The 20,064-nt window shown below is 46.6% G+C and overlaps 11 protein-coding genes across 11 annotated transcripts; 5 read left to right on the top strand and 6 right to left on the bottom strand.

Moving 5' to 3' along the window:
- Positions 1-640: 640 nt before the first annotated feature.
- N7483_002492 (uncharacterized protein) lies at positions 641-1,061 on the bottom strand (the record flags this gene model as incomplete). The annotated part of the gene is made up of 2 exons (XM_057085929.1): positions 641-763; positions 813-1,061. The coding sequence occupies 2 exons, from the start codon at positions 1,059-1,061 to the stop codon at positions 641-643; spliced, it is 372 nt and encodes a 123-aa protein (XP_056952078.1).
- Positions 1,062-1,681: 620 nt separating this feature from the next.
- On the top strand, positions 1,682-2,122 carry N7483_002491 (uncharacterized protein; the record flags this gene model as incomplete). The annotated part of the gene is made up of 1 exon (XM_057085928.1): positions 1,682-2,122. The coding sequence occupies one exon, from the start codon at positions 1,682-1,684 to the stop codon at positions 2,120-2,122; it is 441 nt and encodes a 146-aa protein (XP_056952077.1).
- Positions 2,123-3,517: 1,395 nt separating this feature from the next.
- On the bottom strand, positions 3,518-4,120 carry N7483_002490 (uncharacterized protein; the record flags this gene model as incomplete). Its single annotated transcript, XM_057085927.1, has 1 exon — positions 3,518-4,120. One exon carries the CDS (start codon positions 4,118-4,120, stop codon positions 3,518-3,520), a length of 603 nt encoding a protein of 200 aa, XP_056952076.1.
- A 5,484-nt stretch (positions 4,121-9,604) lies between these two features.
- Positions 9,605-10,942, top strand: N7483_002489 (ankyrin repeat domain-containing protein; the record flags this gene model as incomplete). Its single annotated transcript, XM_057085926.1, has 1 exon — positions 9,605-10,942. One exon carries the CDS (start codon positions 9,605-9,607, stop codon positions 10,940-10,942), a length of 1,338 nt encoding a protein of 445 aa, XP_056952075.1.
- A 239-nt stretch (positions 10,943-11,181) lies between these two features.
- On the bottom strand, positions 11,182-11,553 carry N7483_002488 (uncharacterized protein; the record flags this gene model as incomplete). Its single annotated transcript, XM_057085925.1, has 1 exon — positions 11,182-11,553. One exon carries the CDS (start codon positions 11,551-11,553, stop codon positions 11,182-11,184), a length of 372 nt encoding a protein of 123 aa, XP_056952074.1.
- Positions 11,554-12,503: 950 nt separating this feature from the next.
- On the top strand, positions 12,504-13,265 carry N7483_002487 (uncharacterized protein; the record flags this gene model as incomplete). The annotated part of the gene is made up of 2 exons (XM_057085924.1): positions 12,504-12,557; positions 12,615-13,265. The coding sequence occupies 2 exons, from the start codon at positions 12,504-12,506 to the stop codon at positions 13,263-13,265; spliced, it is 705 nt and encodes a 234-aa protein (XP_056952073.1).
- Positions 13,266-13,602: 337 nt separating this feature from the next.
- Positions 13,603-14,174, bottom strand: N7483_002486 (uncharacterized protein; the record flags this gene model as incomplete). Its single annotated transcript, XM_057085923.1, has 2 exons — positions 13,603-14,009; positions 14,141-14,174. 2 exons carry the CDS (start codon positions 14,172-14,174, stop codon positions 13,603-13,605), a joined length of 441 nt encoding a protein of 146 aa, XP_056952072.1.
- A 10-nt stretch (positions 14,175-14,184) lies between these two features.
- N7483_002485 (uncharacterized protein) lies at positions 14,185-14,694 on the top strand (the record flags this gene model as incomplete). The annotated part of the gene is made up of 1 exon (XM_057085922.1): positions 14,185-14,694. One exon carries the CDS (start codon positions 14,185-14,187, stop codon positions 14,692-14,694), a length of 510 nt encoding a protein of 169 aa, XP_056952071.1.
- Positions 14,695-15,446: 752 nt separating this feature from the next.
- N7483_002484 (uncharacterized protein) lies at positions 15,447-16,892 on the top strand (the record flags this gene model as incomplete). Its single annotated transcript, XM_057085921.1, has 1 exon — positions 15,447-16,892. The coding sequence occupies one exon, from the start codon at positions 15,447-15,449 to the stop codon at positions 16,890-16,892; it is 1,446 nt and encodes a 481-aa protein (XP_056952070.1).
- A 263-nt stretch (positions 16,893-17,155) lies between these two features.
- N7483_002483 (ankyrin repeat domain-containing protein) lies at positions 17,156-18,172 on the bottom strand (the record flags this gene model as incomplete). Its single annotated transcript, XM_057085920.1, has 1 exon — positions 17,156-18,172. The coding sequence occupies one exon, from the start codon at positions 18,170-18,172 to the stop codon at positions 17,156-17,158; it is 1,017 nt and encodes a 338-aa protein (XP_056952069.1).
- A 490-nt stretch (positions 18,173-18,662) lies between these two features.
- N7483_002482 (uncharacterized protein) lies at positions 18,663-19,520 on the bottom strand (the record flags this gene model as incomplete). Its single annotated transcript, XM_057085919.1, has 1 exon — positions 18,663-19,520. The coding sequence occupies one exon, from the start codon at positions 19,518-19,520 to the stop codon at positions 18,663-18,665; it is 858 nt and encodes a 285-aa protein (XP_056952068.1).
- Positions 19,521-20,064: the final 544 nt, after the last annotated feature.

Here is a 20,064-nt window from a genome sequence, read left to right as displayed (position 1 = left end):
GCTAGATCCATTTACCAGAGGCGTGGCAGGTGAGCACTTTTTCTTCATCCCTCGGATAGAGACAGCGTCCTGGAAGTTTGAGCACATACGAGAAGAGATCATTGAAATCGTGTATCGTTCAACTTGCGTGATGCCAGGCTGCCACTTCCGCTTATCCCTGTGGCCACGCGTAGAGTCGTTTCCGTACTCCGCATCATCCACCGTGTCCCCCTTGGCTGCATTGCCCACCATACCTTTTCTTCATCCTTCGGATTGTGTACATAACCTCTGGCCAAATTTTATGTGAGACATGGAAGAGCTGCTTTCCACTTTCTTACCGCAACTGCAGACGTAAATTTCAATACCAATACTCGAAGAATTTGGGAGTAGCTTATCCGAAAACATCTAGAAAGACGCATAATCTACTCGTATTGCTCTGAATCAAGACTATTTGAGCTTTGCCGGCACTCGTCAAACAATATCTGCCAATTTCGATATTCTATTCGCAATCTCCACGAGTGACTAGCTTTAATGAAAAGAATAACCATACTGAAACCCCGACAGACTTCCTGAAACTGAACATATGCTTGACCAGACCTTATATGCAGAGCCCAAAAAGACCCTCCTGATACATGGTCAGATTGGGCCACTCTTGCGAGAGTCAAATAACTGCAGGCATGCGCTTTTCCCAAGAGCACCAGAGAACCAGGTACTGCTCGACAAGATGCCCGTCCTCATTCACCAGCCGCTTTGCTATGGTGCCGACAGGCCATCGACGACCGACCTGCTATTCGATCAGTTTGGACTCATTTCGGTTCACTGCGCATACTCACCTCATTGACACATGACCCATCCTGTTCAACACTAGGAAGCTGGTTGGTCCCAGGGAAGCTCGATGTACTGCTTGCGCTCCTGGATGGCTCTCCATCAGAAACCACAAATGCACGGTCCTCACTTGTCTCTGAGAGCTCGTCGGTGGCTTCTGTCGAGGCGGAAGATTGTGTGTAATAAGACTCAGCTTCTTCATAGTCACTGCACCATGAAAGTACTTCAAATGATTCGCGTTCGAGGTGTGCAGACATTTCCAGCTATCTCTCGATGTGGACCCTGAAAAAATTGAAGCAGGACAAAAGAAAACTCCCTGAGACTGGGATGATGTTGATATTTGAAGCAGCACAGCACTACGGTGTGAGCCAGAACGGTCACTGTGGGTGTGGTAATGTTCTTAAGTATGATTTCCTTGTAAATGAATTCAGATACCCAAGTCTCCATGTTCCATTTTTATTGCTTGGTAATCCACTGTGCTGTTGATAGTTCTCGATTGGTGACTTTTATCTCGACAATGGGCACCCTTTGGAGCCAAGACGGGTAGAATTTCAAAAAACATCGTTGAATTATGCCAGATTCTGACACAAAGCAATGCCACCTTAAATTGCACCTCCAGCTGATCCGTAGATTTTTTTTTTGATATGGAAACTAACCGATAGCTTTCTTTCACTGTTGCGTTGATGTCCCTCATAAAGAATGCAAAGGCAAGCCATTACATGCTATATTGTTTGCGGGTGAATCACCAAGCGACGGCACCTCGGAGAGAAACCCCCCTCAGTCTGCTCATAACTACAAACCCAAGGACCGTGCCAAATTGAGATCTCTTTCTCAAGAAGCAGCCGTTTTATATCAACTCCTTTTCAAGTTATTTTACATGTACTGCGGTCTTTATCACTCGTCATTTATCGACATCGCTCGTTATCCATCCTTCGAAGGAAATATGCAACGGATTCTGAATTCAGTGCAGGATCAAGATGGACCCACGATGGTAATTACACCATCGCCTCATGAGACATGCGTGGACGACGATATCGCCCGGCCAGAAAATGCTCTCTTGACCGACAATGCTAATCCAGCATCGGTCAATGATCTCGCATTCGGTTTTCCTGCCATACGGACTTTTCAACTCAGACGATGTCCAATATCAGATGAAGGAGGCAAACCAGAAGATCAAAACTTCTATTGTCCAGGTTGCTTGCTCACCTGGGACTACCAACAAGGTAGAATAACCGTGTTACAGTCGATAGCGAAAACAGCTTCCACCCTTCTGATCGCTTTTCTTTCCTCCGGCCCCACTGCCAAGGCCTTAGCATAGATCTTCTATTCAGGGCCATTGAATAATACATGATGTATGAAACTGTATCTTGGCCCGTAAGGTTGGATCCACTTCTAAATATTGGGTGGTGAACCGTTGACAGCCATGGTATTAGATCGTACGTACTTTTCGGAGGCCCTCATTTTTTGCGATTCGGTAAATAAAGGATCCGCGCTAAGACCTTAGCAGTGGGACCTAAGGAAAGAAAAGCGATCAGAAGGGTGGAAGCTGTTTTCGCTATCGACTGTACCCTGCCTAGACTGGAGTTCACACTGCAATTCAACACTAGAGCCGGTCGCGCCCCATATACCCCAGTCTTCTGCAGTCTTCACCAGCTCCGACCTCCACTGTTGCAATATTTCCCAAGGGACTCATGCTCAAGACCAATGCAGATCCAGTATGTGCACTCATGAATCCACGCTGAGTACTCAAGCATCATTTTCCCATGGCTGCGAGGCGAATACCGATAGAATACCTCACAAACCATTTGCTTGCACTTTTGGGGGCTGCCATAGCCGCTTCAAACGCCAAAAAAACCCTTGAGCGACATTTTATGGGTCATCTCGGAGTAAAGCCCTATGCCTGCTGGGTGCCCTATTGTCATCGGAGATTTCTACGTCGTGACAATCTGAAGGTCCATTACCTGACACATGGAAAGCGCGGGGGTCGGAATTTGTACGTCGCCTATCTGGAACCAGCGAGTGCTGTGTTTGATCCGGAAAATCGAGGTCGAATCACTCCAGAGGGGTGGTGGCCATTAGATACTCTGGGGAGGGCTCCTGTTCCGACTTGACTACGCACTGCCTACCTAAACTGTGCAGTCGTAGGAATGACTTACGAGTAGATGGGAGTCATCTACTCGGCCACTGAGCGAACAGCCGACCAAATTTTGGTCTATAGGGATATTGGGATTTTTTTGTCTGTTTGTCCATATGTATCATTGACCATTGACATTGTTTGGTGATCTTGTATTTTTTGTGCTCGGTCCGATTTTCCATGTTGGTTAAATTGACAGGCTGGAAGGTTAATCGCCATGTATGTTAGGTTCAATTAATAATTTGTCAAGTTTGAGATAGCAATCAAACGTGCTCAGGACCTAGAAGATAATGATGATGTATGAAAAAGTAAAGCAGATTCAATCAAGAGGTAGCGGTTCTTTATCGGTATAGTATGAAATGCAGAAGCAGAGAGCACTTTTCTCCTTTCCATCTCGATATAGCCCATGCGTCCCCGTGACTTGAGCTCTTCTACCCATATGAGTGTCGAGTGTTGAGGCATGTTGATGTTCTCATGTCCGCCAGCGCGGTCCAACCCAACCAGTTGAGTCTCTGGATAGGATCTCCGTCAGAATTCTGACTGTATCAACAGCGATCACTTTTATGGGAGCCTGACACGTCAATCATCACCTTCAAGACCTACATCAACTTGCAGGTTCGATGGGTGTGCGCGATTTGTCAAGAACAAGAGAGTCCCGACAAGAGCACCGAGCACGATAATGACCAGGGCTCCATAGGCAGCCTGGGCAACACTCCCGTAATAGACGATCTCGTAGTATGGCAGATCCTTAACGTCTATGAATGTCGCAATCAAGGATTGAAAGCCTTCCACGTGGTCAGCTACGTAGCCGCCCGTAACTATGGCAATGAGACCGTAGATGCATTGCCCCGTTCCCCACGGAAGACAGTGACCATCGCTCTTCGGTAAACTCGTCCGACAAATTGCGACGTAGATCCCCCAAATGGAAAAAACCGCAGAGACGATCGCAGCCATGATCATTGCAGCGAGCACGTGATTCGCCATTTGTATTGATGCGATGAGTTGGGTTGGAGAGTCTGAAGCAGCAAGATCAAATCTCATCGATCGCCGCAGTCGGGTGGTCCAGTACGCCATGGTAGAACTGAATGCCGCGACCATTAGCTGTATGAGGACACAGAGCAGGATGATGGCGCGTTTCCATAGCACCTCTTTTGGGGGTATTTTGGTTTGCAAGTAGAGCATGTCAGTAATATATTGGGCTTGGTGATGACGGCCAAATGAATTCCAGTCGTATGTTGGTAGTGCTGTGGAAGAAGGTTCAAGAACGTCGTGCTCGTGCCATAAGTATTCGTCCACCAGTGATCTTGATCGTCTCCACAGCCACACTGATTGTCCTGGGGCACTGCTAGAATCAAAAAAATGCAAACCTCATGCCAAGCTCGGACAGCTTCACATATTGTCACGTTGGTTGGTGGCTCCCAGGATCAACACATTCCCAGGAGCCCGGTCTCCGATAGGGTACTGCATATCAGGGGTGTAGCTGCTTGGGTTTAACCACTAGCCTACCATGCCAGAAAATGCCCAATGTTTGGTCAGCGACCAATAAAATACCCAAGCTACCCATATATGCTTGATATCTAACAGGCTTCAGCTGAATTTGTAACTGCACCATCTTCCCTTACCATGCCGGGGATCCCAGACGCCTCATAAATAAGCTTGAGCGTAAATATCGGGGATAGCGAGATGATGTACAGTGTGACTGTTTCATGTATGGGGCTTTAGGAGGCGGGGCATTATTTTTGGACAATTTACGTTAAACCAGTGATCCTTGTCCTTTTTCCTGAGCCGCCGAGCGTTAATGAATTGTGTGTGTGTAAATTGTGAAGATGGCGTGGATGACGTGGATTGTAAATATTCCCAGTGCATATAACAAGAATAAACTATATGGACGATTCTGCCACTCGTTATGAACATAGCTCAGGCGATCAATCCAAAAGTTTCGGCAACCCCTTATGTTCCGCCCGAGGCGCTCGATGCATAAGCAAGGTGTTCACAGGGATCAGAACGCTGACCTATCCACCTTTGAGATACCGACACCTCTATCGGCACGATAAATAACAGGTTGAGACTTTTCCAGTTGGAACTGACAAAACCAACCAATACTATGAGCTAAACCGTGCGCCAGCATGGCCAAATTCCAACCTTGTGATTGGAACAACTGTAGTTCATTTTCCCGAGTCATGCTTAAAGGATAATAGCGGATTCCTGAGATTATGAAGTAGGTGCTACTTGTAGCAAGAAAGGAGATGTTTGCATGCTCAATAATCTCTAAATCGACTGTTTTGCCATCACTCGGACGGTAGTATGACAATTCGGTTTCCTCAATCGACTTCCAGAAATTAGCAAGGGGAACAGTTCCTATAAGATTCTGCCATACCTCGATAAAGAGAATTTCCCTCAGAATCTCACGCCAGAAAGGGAGGGCCTTCCTATCCCAAAGATAGATGCTTGCATTCAAAGCGGAGCCGATTATGACCAATTCTTGGTTCTCTTTCATTCGCGATTTTGCGCGAGAGAGATCGTCTGTTAAAGACGTCATTCAGAGGGAAATCATCGTGGGAATATGCCGCGTTTTGATGATTAGGCATTTTGTGCCACCTAGCAAGGCAGATGCAGAGGATGAATGAAAATGGTCCGAATAAAATAAGTGCGATACGGCATGACAAAGAAAATCAATGGAAGACAAACTAATTTATATACTAATTTGCCACAATATGGGCTATTCCACTTATTCCACTGGTGAACCCTGGTGGCTGTCCCAAATCCCCGCTCCTAGGAGCCAAATTCTTTGATTCCAGGGATATTCAGGTCAATAGGGTGGATGCATATGAAAAATGACGTACCCCACCTATCACATCTTTCAGGAAATCAAAGTCAGCATCAGTACGTTTCCATACTTTCAGAGTTTCCGTGTGTAACGACCGAAGTTAGCTCTGTCCAGAGCACGATAAGGTCGTTCTCAAAGCTAATGGATACAGTATAACCTAGTATGCATGCCATCTCATGAGATCAAGCAGACCCAATCTCTGGTGAATAGTATGATTGACCGAGTCCAATCAAGAATATGCTGTGGCATTTCCAAAATACACCATGGTTCCAAAACAGTTTCACCAGCTAGACAGAGATTCTGTCTCGAGCCATTCTTCGAAAGCTACTATACCTACCTCCTATACATATTGCGGCTCCTGTAGCCCTAACCCCGTGACTTGGCAGTATTTTGATGGAAGCGTTTAAAGCAGCCGGAAAATGGATTCTGTTTTGAGCGTGTATGGCTTTGGCAGATTCTTGCAAACAAGGCAAACAATGGAGGAAAGCTATCTGTCCTACCAAGCAGTCCAGTCTTCTCGCCATGAGTTGGACCAAGTAGGTTGTTTTATTCTAGTACAGTAATAGTGAAGCATGTTCTGGGTTATAATATCTGTGAATGCTTGTTTATATAACTCCTCAGAAAGTTGGTAGATTAGGAGTATCACGTGTTCATGAATAAAACCAGCTGAATATCCAATTTGAGACGTGATTATGGAATAGTCAGTGGTAAGGTATTAAAGAGGTGATCAATGTTGATTTACACCTTTTTAGAAACCGAGTTAGGTTACTTGTCAAAGCCTCCCGGGAGCGGGTCCGCAACCTTTGGATGTAACGACACCATCTTCCCTATTCACACAAATGGCAGTGAACCCAGGAGCCTTGCTAACGGCGCCCGTGTTAAAATGCGGTGGGCAAAGTGGGACTAGATTGTACGTCCCTGGAATGGATCATGAAGCAAAGCCAGCGCAGATTAGGGTGTTTCATTGGTCATCCGCTGACGGTTGTTCCATCGTTGGCGTAGCCAGATTAGTGACAGCATACAGCGGAGCAATGTTGCGCTTAGCACGAAAAATGTGATGGAATATAAAGTGGCATTACCGCACGAAATTGCCGACAGAGGACGGTTTTGTGCATACCCACGCAGCTGGACGTGGTCTCTTTTTTGCAGTCTCAGGTCGCCGGAATCATATACAGATCAGTGGATATGAAGCCCTGAGGGACTTATATCCCCTGCACACGTCTGCTCCGGACGTAGGTCCACCACCTGCAGCAAAAATCAGCGGCGGACTGGAGAGGATGTTTCAACGTCAAATGTTTCTGAGGCCTGATCTGACTCGAAAACTGAGGCTGCCAGGAGCTGTTTTGTCAACTGACATCTTCGAATGGTTGGCAGTTGCATTCGGATTTCTGTAGGGTATGAGCATCCAAAAAGTTTCTCATTTGTGGCGAAGGCAAGAATCATGTTTTTATTCTGCGTTATCTCGTGTGAGCCCGTTTTGAAGGGCAGAGGGAAAGTGGAGCATGAAGCCGAGGAACAACCTCGGGCCGAAGAAGATTGTGGCAGCGCGGATTGCCCGGTGGAGCTTCTGCCATCCGCCATCGCCTCTGCCGGGAATTGACAGACTTGGTCCTCGTTGCCCTCTTGTCCTCTTTTAGAAACGCGAGATTTTCGGCAATATGATTTACCAAGAAACCTCAATAATCCTTTCCCGGAAGCGATCACAAGCACTGTCAAGTCTGGAGACTTACTGACCGTACACACTCCATCCAGACCACTTTTCATTGGTCACATCGGATCCTGTCTGGGACAGCTCAAACAGTATCTTCTCTACTTGACTACAACCTACTTGTACTGTATGATGGGAAACGCTCCGGTTGTTTGAATTTCTGGTCTAACTACAAACTCAACTGCATGATGTGATTCATCGTACACAAGACCTCCAAAGTTCCAGGACAGTTTGCATCAAAGCTCCCTAATTCGCCCCCGTCACCTGGAATGCTTTGCATATATTAAGGATTGGAAGAGTCTAGCGGCTCTAATGTCTGTGTCTGCCACGCCAAATTCACCGAGAGTCTTGATTTAACATCATCATGAGCGGAATATTGCCGGTGTTTGCCGCATGCCAGAGCGCCATACGTCCCATGCGGTCTCGCTGGCCTAGTAGAAGGTCAGGTGTTGACACAATATCATGCAGGATCTGACTTCTGGCGGGGTTGCGGTCTCAAGTTTTGGCTGCTAGTAGCAGAGCACTGTCTCCGGCAGCAGTGAGGCAGTTGATGTCAACCCTCGGGTGTCCCAGTAAAATTTGGACCGCTACCAGATCATCGTAAATGATGGTCAGATGCAATGGTTTGTGGTCTTTGCTATCCTTGGCGTTTGCATTGACTTGGAAATCATCCAAGAGCTGGCGGAGGATGTCGTGTCTTTGAAATTCGAGTGCTATCGCTACTGAGCTTTTTATCGAGCTGGAAAGACCAACGTGAGAATGGCACAGAAGCTGCTTCACATGCGTAATCTTATTCAAAGCAATCGCAATTGATAGGCAAATATTAAAATTATCGTTTTGAGTAGGTATATCGCACGTTCGATCTCTTACTAGTATACTGACTAATAACTAGGCCCGTTGCTCGGTCTCATGCATGGGCGATATCGAATGACTTGCTTTCAACTGAGTTGTACCACCTTGCCAACCGTGGTTGAGTGATATTCCGCACCGAGCATGCATTTTAGTCTGGATAGGAACAGGACTAGCGAGATACAAAATGCGAAGGGCCTGGATTGGTGGGCTTTCAACTTCTTAAATAGACCCGGCCAAAGGAGACGGTGACTGTATTTTCCCGCGTTGTGCGAAGAAACTGTTCCCAGGGGCGGATCTCCATTTGAAATAATCTGAACAGTCCTAATTATCCGTTCATTTCATATCAAGCCTGAACGACCGGTGATTTATTTCAGCGCTCCATGTTTGTGCATACCTATAGCGAAGAGGCTCTTACGTCGAGATAATGCTAATCGCACGCATCAATTCCTTGATAGGTATATCACATCGTGCAACGCATCCTTTCTGAGTTCAGATGAGCGCCCGGTCACAATGGAAGGAATGAAGGCTAGAAAATGCCCTGTTGTAAAAGGGACCCTGAAGAGCGATGTGAGTTCTTTTCTGAGTTTTCCCCCAATCAGGGGAAATGATACTTTTGGTCCTAGGAGTACTTTGCATCTTTAAATGAAGCGTGTGAATTCGGTGCATTCTCCATCTATCGTAAACACTTCATGTAAGTCCTGCCACTTTCTGACTCTTTTACTTCCCAAATATGAGTATAGAGGGACCTTCGTTTCAAAAAAAGGTTTTTTGAGTCCCTATCCTAGGCCTTAAAGGGGTACGTCGAAAGCACGAGCGGATCTAGCAGGGTGAGCTTCGGAGTTTGCCGGTTCATCCATGACCACTATTATGTATCCCAGGAAATCGGATGCTCCGACCTGTAAGTTAGTTTACTTTGATCGGTAGAGTTCGGCGTTCAGCCAAGCCTCGTGACGAGACTGCGCTTGGTGATCGACAACTTCAATCCAGCGGAGTGAGTTTCAGCCGCATCAGCAAGTTAACTCGTGGGAGGATCACATTGAAAAATTTGGTTCGCTGGGTGACGTCTTCCCAAAAATGGAAAGGAAGACTGGGGGTTTCTGACTGCATCTGTGATTGGACGTCGGTAGCTTGACACAAGCATGAAGTCTCAATGTGAAGGCCCTAACATCATGCTCCCAGGACCATGAACCCTTCAGTACCGAATGGGTGAAACGATGTTTATAAAGCTTCTCCCGCCGCTCCTGTCGACTGACATCACTTCTGATATTGCATAAGAAATATGCTTGACAAACTGCCAAACGAACTCTTACTCTGGATCTGCAGAAGCCTCAATAAGAAGGATATATCTCAGTTGATAGCTTGCTGCTGGGAAACTGCAGCACCTTGCACGAAAGCTCTCTTTGATTGTCTGCAGCACGATGAGATGCCACCTCTTTATCGAGCCATCCTCAACCGACGACTAGACATTGCGCGACTTTTGTTGACTCATTATCATACAAGTCCCAACTCCGAGTATCGTGGTATAAGCACACTTCTGCTCTCTATTCAGATGGGCTACTCACAGGCCGTTGATCTCCTTTTGGAATATCATCCACAACTCTCCCACATCTGCGACTTTCAAGGTCGGGGCCCATTGTCAATTGCGGTCACAAAAGGCAGTTTCGCCATAGTTGAAAGCCTGTTGCAGTACCCACCGCTTGATGTCAATGACCGATGCACGGACGGTATGTGTGCTCTGATGTACGCGGTCGATCACGCCGAGCACGCCATTTTTAGCCATCTTCTGAGCGATTCCCGCGTGGATGTAAATGCTGAAGATTGCTTTGGGGAGAATGCTCTACGTCGCGCAGTCCGAAAAGCGGACTATGTTTCGGTACAGATATTGGCTCGGAACCCTCATGTGTGTGTCAATTCGTGTGACGCACATGGGAACACAGCTCTCCTACTCGCGGTCAAATCCATCAAGGGGAAATGTTCGCGTCAGGTTGTGGAATCACTGCTACTTAACCCAAGACTTGATATCAATCACCGGAACTTCAGGGGGCGTACAGCATTGTGGCATGCGGTGGATGCGCAACATGAAGAGCTCATGCAGCTTCTTTTGGTCCAAGAGAATCTTACTTTGAATGATGCCGATGATGGCGGGTTTACACCTCTTGCGCGGGCAGCAGAGCATCAAGATCCTCGCTTCCTGCAGATTCTTCTACGCCAGCCAGGAATATGCATCAATGCCACATCGGGCCTCGTCCCACCGTTGTGGGCAGCATGTCGGGCAGGTTCGCTGGCCACGGTCCAGAGCTTGTTGAGCCAAAAAGCCATCCAGATCAATCGAAAAGCCCCCACTGGAACGTCTCCTGTACACGTAGCTGTCATCAACCAACACTCAGATATCGTGTCTTTTCTTGTCTCACAGAAGGGGATCGCATTGAATGATGTGGGACCGTCTGGTTTCACGGCGCTAATGTTTGCTGCAGCAAACGGGTATACCACGTGTGTTGAATCTCTGTTGCGCCACCCAAATATCGATCTTCCATGTCATCGAAGGTTGATTCATTGTCAGCAGAAGTTGACTTGTTTTCAGCTAAAATGGATGATGCGCGGAAGGACTTTCATCTAATGCAGCAAACCGCTGCAGACTTGATTAACCGGTATTATCAAGCTATTAAACGTGAGAAACAAGTATCGGAAAAGATACATGAGCTGATTAATTTGGCTCAAGCATTGGAGAGTAGTGATTAAATCAGTGTGTGAACCTTGAAAGTTGTATTTATTTCTGCTATACCTAGACTATATATAAGTGCAAATATCAACATAGCTATTTCGTATGTTACTATCCCCAGTCCTAAGTAGTCCAAGTCATATTGCAACCTCGCTCTCATTCTTATCCCAAATACTAAGATACCGCTGCTCAGACTCATGTAGTCTTACTGTGGCCTCTTCTAGAGACTCTTCCAGAGCTTGATAAATCCCCAAAACCTGCTCACGCAGGTTCAACAAGATTTGTCTACTCTCCTTATGCCACTGCAGCTCAGCTTTGAGATAGCTCATTTCGTATGCAGTATCTTCGAATTGTCGTTTGAGGCTAGGTGATTGATGCTTGGAGCGCTCCAGTCGAGACGGAAGTCGTTCGAGATTTGAGGATGTACCACCTTGGCAGAGGATGAAGTGATCCGTGGGGGTGATCTCTTCCGAAATTGGCTCCAGGCGCGGAGTGGAGTATCGATTCATTGCGAAAAATTTAAATCTCTTTGGAATAGTAAGAGAACTTGAAGTGAGGCAGCTCCACCTGGCAGGGCTTTCAAGTTGGTGAGATAGAGATAGAGATAGAGATAGAGATAGAGAGAGAGAGAGAGACTGTGTCTGTATAGTAGGTAGTACCAGGCGGAAAGGAGTATTTTTGAAAAATTTCTGAAATTCCAAGGTTCGATTTCTTAAAACTTCAAGTTGAACATTGGCATTTCTCCAGCATCATGATATCTGTAAAGAGGCCTGGCTTGCTTGCAGGTGGAGGCCGTTGTCCTAGGAATTCAAGTTGATTTTCCAAGTCGCGGCCCAGGGGGAGTGGGGCCTACTCCACCCAGGTGCCTACTCCATACTGCTCTTTTTTGAGACAGCGCTAATTTTCCCCACCCAGGAACAGACACGGCACATTATTCCAAGGTTTTTTGGCCGTTGCGACATGTGTTTCCATGTCGCGCACCAAGCTCTGCCCCTAGGTGCTAGTTGCGACATGTAAAAGCATGTCGCGCACTAAGATTACCTAGATGCTAGTTGCGGCATACTTTTCCACGTCGCGCACTAGTTCCCCCCCCTGGCTAGTGACGACATGTGTTTCCATGTCGCGCACCAAGCTCTGCCCCCAGGTGCTAGTTGCGACATGGAAAATCATGTCGCTGCACTAGCGCTCACCCAGCTAGTTACGCCATGTCATAGCAACGCAGGGACTTCGGGATCTGGGTGCTCTGCGGGGTTCCCACTTCCCGCATATCGAATAAGTCATGTGAGTAACATGAATAACATCATCCCCGGGAGCGCCCCTGGAGGGCTCATTACAGTATTACTAGTACATAAACAGTACTGCTCCCTTCAACATCCAATTCACCATAGCTCCTTCGAGTTGCCTTCAACGAATTTGGGCTTAAACCCGTTTACAAACTTGGAAACAGATTCGTCATACTATGTCTTTCAAACCTCAATACGACGGAGTTCCTCAACCTTCCCGTCCAGGCTTGGTAAGAGTTCCAATGAAAAGCCAGTTCCTTCAAGTATCTAATGTAAGATTTTTATAGGCTCCGAGGCCTCTGGCTGCGGAAAATAGCGAACGTTATATTCTGATACTTGTGGAAAAGCTACTTCTGCAGGATCGACAGGCCAAGCAATACCAGGGAATGTTGGAGTCTAGAATTTATAACGACTCTGCCGCTTATTTAAAGCTTCGCTCGTATTGCAACGAGCTCGAGAAGCTCAATGCCGGCCTCGGAGCTAAACAAGGCGATCATGAAAGATCTCTTCGTCGCGTCTCAGAAGCGTGCCAGGGCATGGCACGCGACCTTGCATTGGAAAGAACTCGATCGAAAGAACTTGGAGAACATCTGAATGAAATCTACCCAAGCCTCGAGGCTCTACTTACGAATGTGAAATCAGAGTCGTCTCAGCGCTATGAAACCAATTCCCTAGTCGGACTCCAGCAAGAGAATGACTATCAACGTGGATTGATTGCTTGCCTCCAGTCTACTTTGCGCATGCGGGACGAGATGATTGAGGAGCTGCAAATATCATTGGATGATGCCATTCAGGGGACTTTGGGCGGTAATGGAGATGAGACACCGCGGCAATCAAAGTCCCGAGCCTGGAGTGACGGTGGTTCAGATGGCTCTGTTGAAATAATCACAGAGAGTGCCTGTTCACCAATGCCAAAGGAGGAACCAATGGAACTATGACCGAGAGCAATTCTGTTTTGAAATAGTTGCTTCAAAGGTAATGTCAAGCTTCCAAGTTTTGAACTGGTTAGGGACAGTGGGGCTTTAGAATAATGTTAGGGAAAAAATATTGATTTTCAGATTTTGGTCATTCACGTTTGGGTATTTTCAATTCACAGCCCATTTGCATTTACTAGATAGCCAATAAAAGTGGGAAACTTAGAAAGCTGAGTAACGTAGCTTCAAGCTTTAAGTCTCGGATCTGACTCTTTCACACGCCTGCGCCTGGTTTTGTCCTTCTTCCACTAGAGAATTTCCTTTTCCCCTTCCAATACTCGATGAACCACATCTCATCTCTTCAAAAAATGGGGGGGTGTGATTTGATAGCCACCGACGGGCGAGCAGAACGACTCGCCAGACTAGAACGACTCGCCAGACCAGAGGGACTCGCCAGACCAGAGGGGCCAGCCAGACTAGAACGACTCGCCAGACCAGAGGGACTCGCCAGACCAGAGGGACTAGCCAGACCAGAGGGACTAGCCAGACCAGAGGGGCTAGCCAGACCAGAGGGACTAGCCAGACCAGAGGGACGCGCCAGACCAGAGGGGCTAGCCAGACCAGAGGGGCTAGCCAGACCAGAGGGGCGAGCCAGACCAGAGGGGCGAGCCAGACCAGAGGGGCTAGCCAGACCAGAGGGGCTAGCCAGACTAGAACAACTCGCCAGACTAGAGGGGCCAGCCAGACCAGAGTGATTGGGTATCGCCCCTTAAGGATCAATTTTGAAACACATACCTTTTCGTGTTTCAGTCCTAGCTAACAATCAGGTGATTTGAGACAGATTCAGCATCCATTCCTTCTGCTTTGTGCTTTCCCTTTTCCTGTATCCCTGCATCCACTTTCATCGCGTGCAAATTGAAAATAGTCAAACATATACTACAAAATGGACTCCTTGGATAATGGGTTTGGAAAGCAGGCAAATCAGGCAGCAGCTCAGAGAAGTGCGTATTACAAGGGGAGCGCAGTAATCCCTATTCAGCACATTATCTTCGATAGGGAGGATATAGTCGGACAAAGAGAGTTTGACCAAAAGAATCTTGATCGGCTTCAACGGATCTTCGAGATTGAGGGGTGTTGGAACCTTTACCCAGAGTACCGCATTGCTGTTACCATCGACCAGTCAGATCTTGAGTGGTCACTTGTTAATAACAATGTTTCACTCGAGGTACTCATGGATCCTAGAGAGCAGCCTTTCCTAAACTTCCGCAATGGCACAAAGCTAAGGTGTATTTACGGGAAGCATCGTATCAAGGCGTCTTCTATGTGTGGTGAGACTACATGGCTTGTTGACCTTTATCTTGGATGTAAGTACGGCAATGTATCCACTCATCCCTTCGAAGAAGCTAAGGTTATCCAGCAATACCGTACGAGGCACTTCTCTCTCTGCAAGTAGATGCAAAGAGCCAAATACTCTCTGACGGTGAGATATATCGCTGTTTGAGGGAATGCCAGCTCTCAGCACGTGAAAGAGAAGAGGCTACTTGGTGGGCAAGACTGGGAAATCAAGGCAAACAGAAAGACATTCGCCGGCTCCAGCGCAATAAGCCTCTATTACGGGCCTTTGATCATCTCCTACCATGGAGAGGCCTTTGGAAGCCCTTAAAATGTTCTCAGATTGAACGAATGCTTGCATTAAAATCTCCCGAGGTAGGTACCAATATATCGCAGCTTATGTCCCATGAATTCTAACACAAGCAGATTCTTTGCAACTACCTCGATCGGATTAGGCTTCAGTGGTCTGGAGTTTTGATACGAGGGAGCCTTTTAGATTCCAGGTCTATTAGTCTGATAGAAGGTCTTATACCGGAGCTCGCTGCAGATCGTGAACGTATTTCACTCTTGATTGAAAATGGAGATCTTTTTCCGCTTGTTCCGGAAGGTACAAGGAGCCAACTATTTGACCGAATATTTGGCTTACGTGGAAGGATTCTTTCCCTGCACACACTGATTAAAGATAATATTTTTCTTGAAAAGCCCGCAAAGGCACTTCATCTCCTCTGCCCTGCAAGATTCAAAGGGAGTCTAAGAAAAGAACTCCTGCGTCACTGGGAGCTTCTTGGAAGTGGCAAAGCTGTTCAGGTACAAAAGTCTGAACGCCAATTTGAAGAGACAGCATTCTCTGAAGACTCATTTTCGATCTGCTTTATGCAGTTGTGGCTATTTAGCTTACGACACTTTGTACAAAAGCAAAATGAGTTCCGCCGAGTGAAATATGACTTTGGTTGGAGCTCCGAAGGTCTGAGCTTATTCATGTTAGGAGACTTGGCAAATAGACTTGGTTTCTCCTCTCGGCATATCCATCAGCTTTGTGCCCGTCAGGAGAATGTGCCTGGTATGGTAGCCAAAGGCTTTATTAGCTCCTTATATAAGGGCGATTCGGAGGCTTCCCGACGGGAAATAATTGATTCCTTATCGAACCAAATTGGAAAGGCTTTTGAGAATCTTGCCGATTCAGATAATTCAGGGAACAAACATCCGAAGACGACCACAGGGAAGCGGAGTAAAGGCACAGGACGGAGGTTCAATGCGCCATCCCTCCCAGAATTGGAGGAACAGGCCAGTTATCTGTTCCTTCCTAATATTGTTCTAGAAGACCAAGCGCGAGAACGATATCCAACATCCTGGGTTATAACAAAAGACATTCTGGCCTGTTTTATTTCCGACCTGAGTTCTATCCAACTTTCAACCCAAAAGGATAGCCATCCAGTTAGCTCGGAGCCTTTGGTAGATGAGAGCTACCCTGAACCCAACACTGAAAAGGGCACAACCCCTGACCTGAATCAAGATCCCCTGGAAAATGAGAATGTCCAGATTCCAAGCCCCATTATTGATGAAAGCTCACCAAGAAAAGACACTGGCACTGATGAGACCAATAATGAAAACCTCTACAGCCCATCGATATATACAGATAATGGCCATGAGAGTGATCAGGATCAGTCACTTCAAGAACAAGAGGCTATACCTACTCAAGTTAACGAAGGTTCCGTTAGCACCCCAGCTGATGAGTCCGAAAATAATGGCCATCTCAATCTTGTTCCTGGGTTTGAGGATAGTTATCCAGTGGGGCCTCTCAGAACGGAGCTTCAAATCCCAACAGGCAGAACAGTACCAGAAATTCTGCAAACCTGGTTTCAGGCTCCAGAGGGTCACACCCTGATAGTTCTGTTTCTCTTTGAGTCTCGCCGCTATTATAAGTTCGGACTTGATGACGAAGACACCCTAGAAACTACGTTGAAGACGCTGGCAGAGGGGTATAATTTTTTTAGTATAGATCCGGAGTTTGGGTTTGTAAGTCTAGGTGTCAATGAGGTTTTACAGTCGGCGCTGGATCGACGAATTTTGCTGGTTGGACGAATAAATCACCCAAAAGTAATGGTTGAGGAAGGTGGCATGACCATGTCGGTAGAGACATTAAAAGGCTATGTACAGAAAAATAAGAAAAGAAAGTATAGGGATATTGAAGAGGTTCGTATCCGAGGGAAGGACGGGGAAGGAAGACCAAGGATAAGGAGGAGAATTGACTATGGAGCGGAGTCTGACGCTGACAGGTTGGCACTGGTACATATTAAAGACCCGAGTAAGGGTGAATAGGAGATACCTCACTAGAAAATGAATAACTAGTATTATTCCACATAAAGACAGTCCTCGAGTAGAATAGATAAATGAATGAATTAGAAAGAAAAAAAGAAAAAAAGAAATCATATTGTACGTGGAAATTGTCTCATGTTCAAAAGCAATGTGAACTCTCTCTTTGAATGTATGTCAAGGGTCTCAAGCATCAAGTGATTTTCATAAAGCCCTGGTCCACCTGGAGATGTCTGAACATTGCCAACGAGTCTGCATTTCCAATAGGGCTAATCTCCCTCTAGAAGGGCGATCATTTCCTGCATCAGATTTTTATCATCTCTTGCGAATCTTATTTCATGCCGGCATTTTTCAATAAGATCCGACTTTGCCTTGCGTGAGTAGTCTTCAGTTTCCGGGGGTTCACATTCAAGAATAAGACGAAGAACCTCCAGATTTCTGCTATAGTAAGCATGAAACAGAGAAGACCTGTAAAGCTCATATCCACCGTATGGAGATGCTCCATGTTCAATCAGGAGGCTTGTAGTTCTTGCTGATAGCTTTCCGATAGCTATCATTGGTAGCTTGGAGTTGTAGAAAGAAATCTGTGCAGTCACATCCGCTCCCTGGCTTATCAACAATTCTATCACAGAGTAATTATTGAATTGAAGGGCCAGGGCCAGAGGAGTTTCATCTGAATCATTCCTGGAATTGACATCTGCATTGTATTTGAGCAGTAACTTCACCCAGGGCTCGCTGTCCATTTTGACGGCGAGTGCCAGGGCGGTATTTCCCTTTTCATCACGGAGTTCAGGATTCGCCCCTTTCTCGAGTAGAAGCTTGGTAACTTCGAAATATTTTGCCCCCTTTGGTTCGATCCGATATTTGTGACGATCAAGACGGAGTGAGTTAAGCAGTGCTGTCTGTTTCAATTTGGGCTGGATGTAGTTTACATCCAATCCTTGGTCGAGGAGGAGCGATGTAGTTTTTGGAAGCCCATAGGCCGCAGCTTCTGACAAAAAAGGCCTTTCAAATATGAGTCCCTCATAACCCGCATAGTGCTCGGTATACGCATGGAGATTTGGGGGTCTGAATTTCATCGCATACGCCGCTGTATCATCGTACTCATTTTTTGCAGCCCATATGAAAGCCAAATGAAAATGGTTCTTCCAGAGATGCCCCATGAAAATTGCTTTTGAGGATCGGCTACAAGTTATCAGGTTGAGTAAATCTGGCGCAGCTAGGAGGTTTGTGATCATGGACAAGATCTCGAGAGGCAGTGATAGTAGATTCGGAGGAAAACCCATTGTAGAATCACTCTAATCATCATATAATCAGTAATGGTTATCAATGACTTCAAGTATCAAGATACTTACTTGACTAGGCTCGGTCATAGGAGTAGGGATGAATCTGGATAAGGTCCAGTTGGAAATTGATAAAACTTCTACTTTGTGGTATTTCGCTTATTTAAGCTTGGACCATAAGACGTGTTGGGTTAATCTACTAGGGAGCTACTAGGGATATTAAGGGCCCTTTATGCTGGCTGTTCCTAAAGAGGCACCTATAATTTTAGGTACCTCTTTGGGAACACATGACCCGAAAAAGCATTCCTGGCTATCGGTGAGCAGGTTTTTACGAGCGATTGAAGCACCGTCCCATATCGTCGGCCTATCACGATATTAACATACAAATCCTAGTTGGACACACGGGTCCTTGTACATGGGATACATCCAGTACGTACGCAAAGAGCGATGACAATTTTATTATATCCATTGATTCTACCTGGCGATCTCTACTCTATATGGTTTTCCGTCGACCTCGTCTCTCGTCTTGGCCTGGCCGAGAGTCTGCGCTGAATCCTCTGATTCGGTTTCCACAGAGTCCGCTGTCCACTTTTTGTCCAGGTAGGTCGATAGATGACGGGATGGGATTGTCTTCGCGTCTTGCATACCCCATCTCATGTTTTCTTGGATCTCGGAACGCCACATCATGCGGCCCAACGCGCTTCATTTGGAAATCAGTTTCGCGTAGGATCATGAATAAGGAGTTTGTAGCAGCATCAAGGTCGGATTGATATATCTGATTTGAGAAAAGCGGAGAACGCTGCAACTTGGAGCGCATCAGCTTGGTAGGACAAGACCATATCGCTGATTGTGAGAACTTTTCGTATGTAGTTGGAGTCACGCTTAGACTGATACAAATCAGTGCCAAGCTCGTCTGTGCACCGATTTTGGAGTCGAGCGTTCCAGAAAACATCTTTGGGGCGTAGAGCACGTTGATCCCCTGTGCAGAGACTTGTTCAATGCGGGTAAGGAGACAGCAGAGATGGTTGCGCAGTTGTTGTGCTGAGACGTCGCAAATCAGGCTCTCGTGCATCCAGAGACGCACTATCTCCCAATCGTTGCGAGTATCCTGGTCTATCTGGTCCCAACCATTGTGTCTCATTTCGTGAAACGTTTCCGGGCCCACGCGTGGGACCCAGTCTTCTTCATTTTGGGAAATAAGATCATAGCATTGTCGGTGATCGCCAAGCACAGCGGATAAACCGCTTTCAGCGACCACATATGAGAATATCAGGAGGAGTTGAGAGAACGAGCAGCGGCCAGGGATCAAGGGAAGCTCCCCGGAGGGCTCCGAGATGTAAGTTCTGCTCATGTTCAAAAGTTCTCAGTGACAGACATGAGCCAGAGCGGTATATATTCCAATTATATGCTATTCGGGACTAGTTTCCGATCTGCAAGGGTCATCAAAAGACTCCTTTCTAGGTCTACAAAAGCCAGCTTTGGACAGTTGAGAGCGAGGTCTGAACAATTCCCTATCACCTTCAATATCACATCGCCATGAGTAGTAGCTGTATTCTACCCATTCATCCATAGGCCCGAGCGATGCCAGGGCGCTACAAGGAGTGGATGAGCCCCGAACTCTGGACCTCATTATCACTTTTTGCACAGTGCTATACATGTGACAAAGAGGGGTTGAGTATTATGCGTCAATCAAGAGCCAACTCTTTGCAGGCTTGCGGGCTTCAAAGGCTTTTTCTTAGTATATGTATGCCTTGGAGAACTAAGGAATTTCCCGGTCACCGTACGATATTTAGACAGGGGAATGGTATTAGTTCGGGCATACATGGGGTCAACTACTCCAGCAAATAAGACAAAAATAATTTAAGTTGATCACATAGTCACAGTAAGTGGCTTGC

Source organism: Penicillium malachiteum (assembly GCF_028827825.1).
Source record: "Penicillium malachiteum strain IBT 17515 chromosome Unknown utg000001l:1.0-8184562.0:1.0-8186909.0, whole genome shotgun sequence".
Lineage (NCBI taxonomy): Eukaryota > Fungi > Ascomycota > Eurotiomycetes > Eurotiales > Aspergillaceae > Penicillium > Penicillium malachiteum.
The sequence above is the reverse complement of the archived record's forward strand: the minus strand, read 5'-3'. Positions and strand labels throughout refer to the sequence as shown.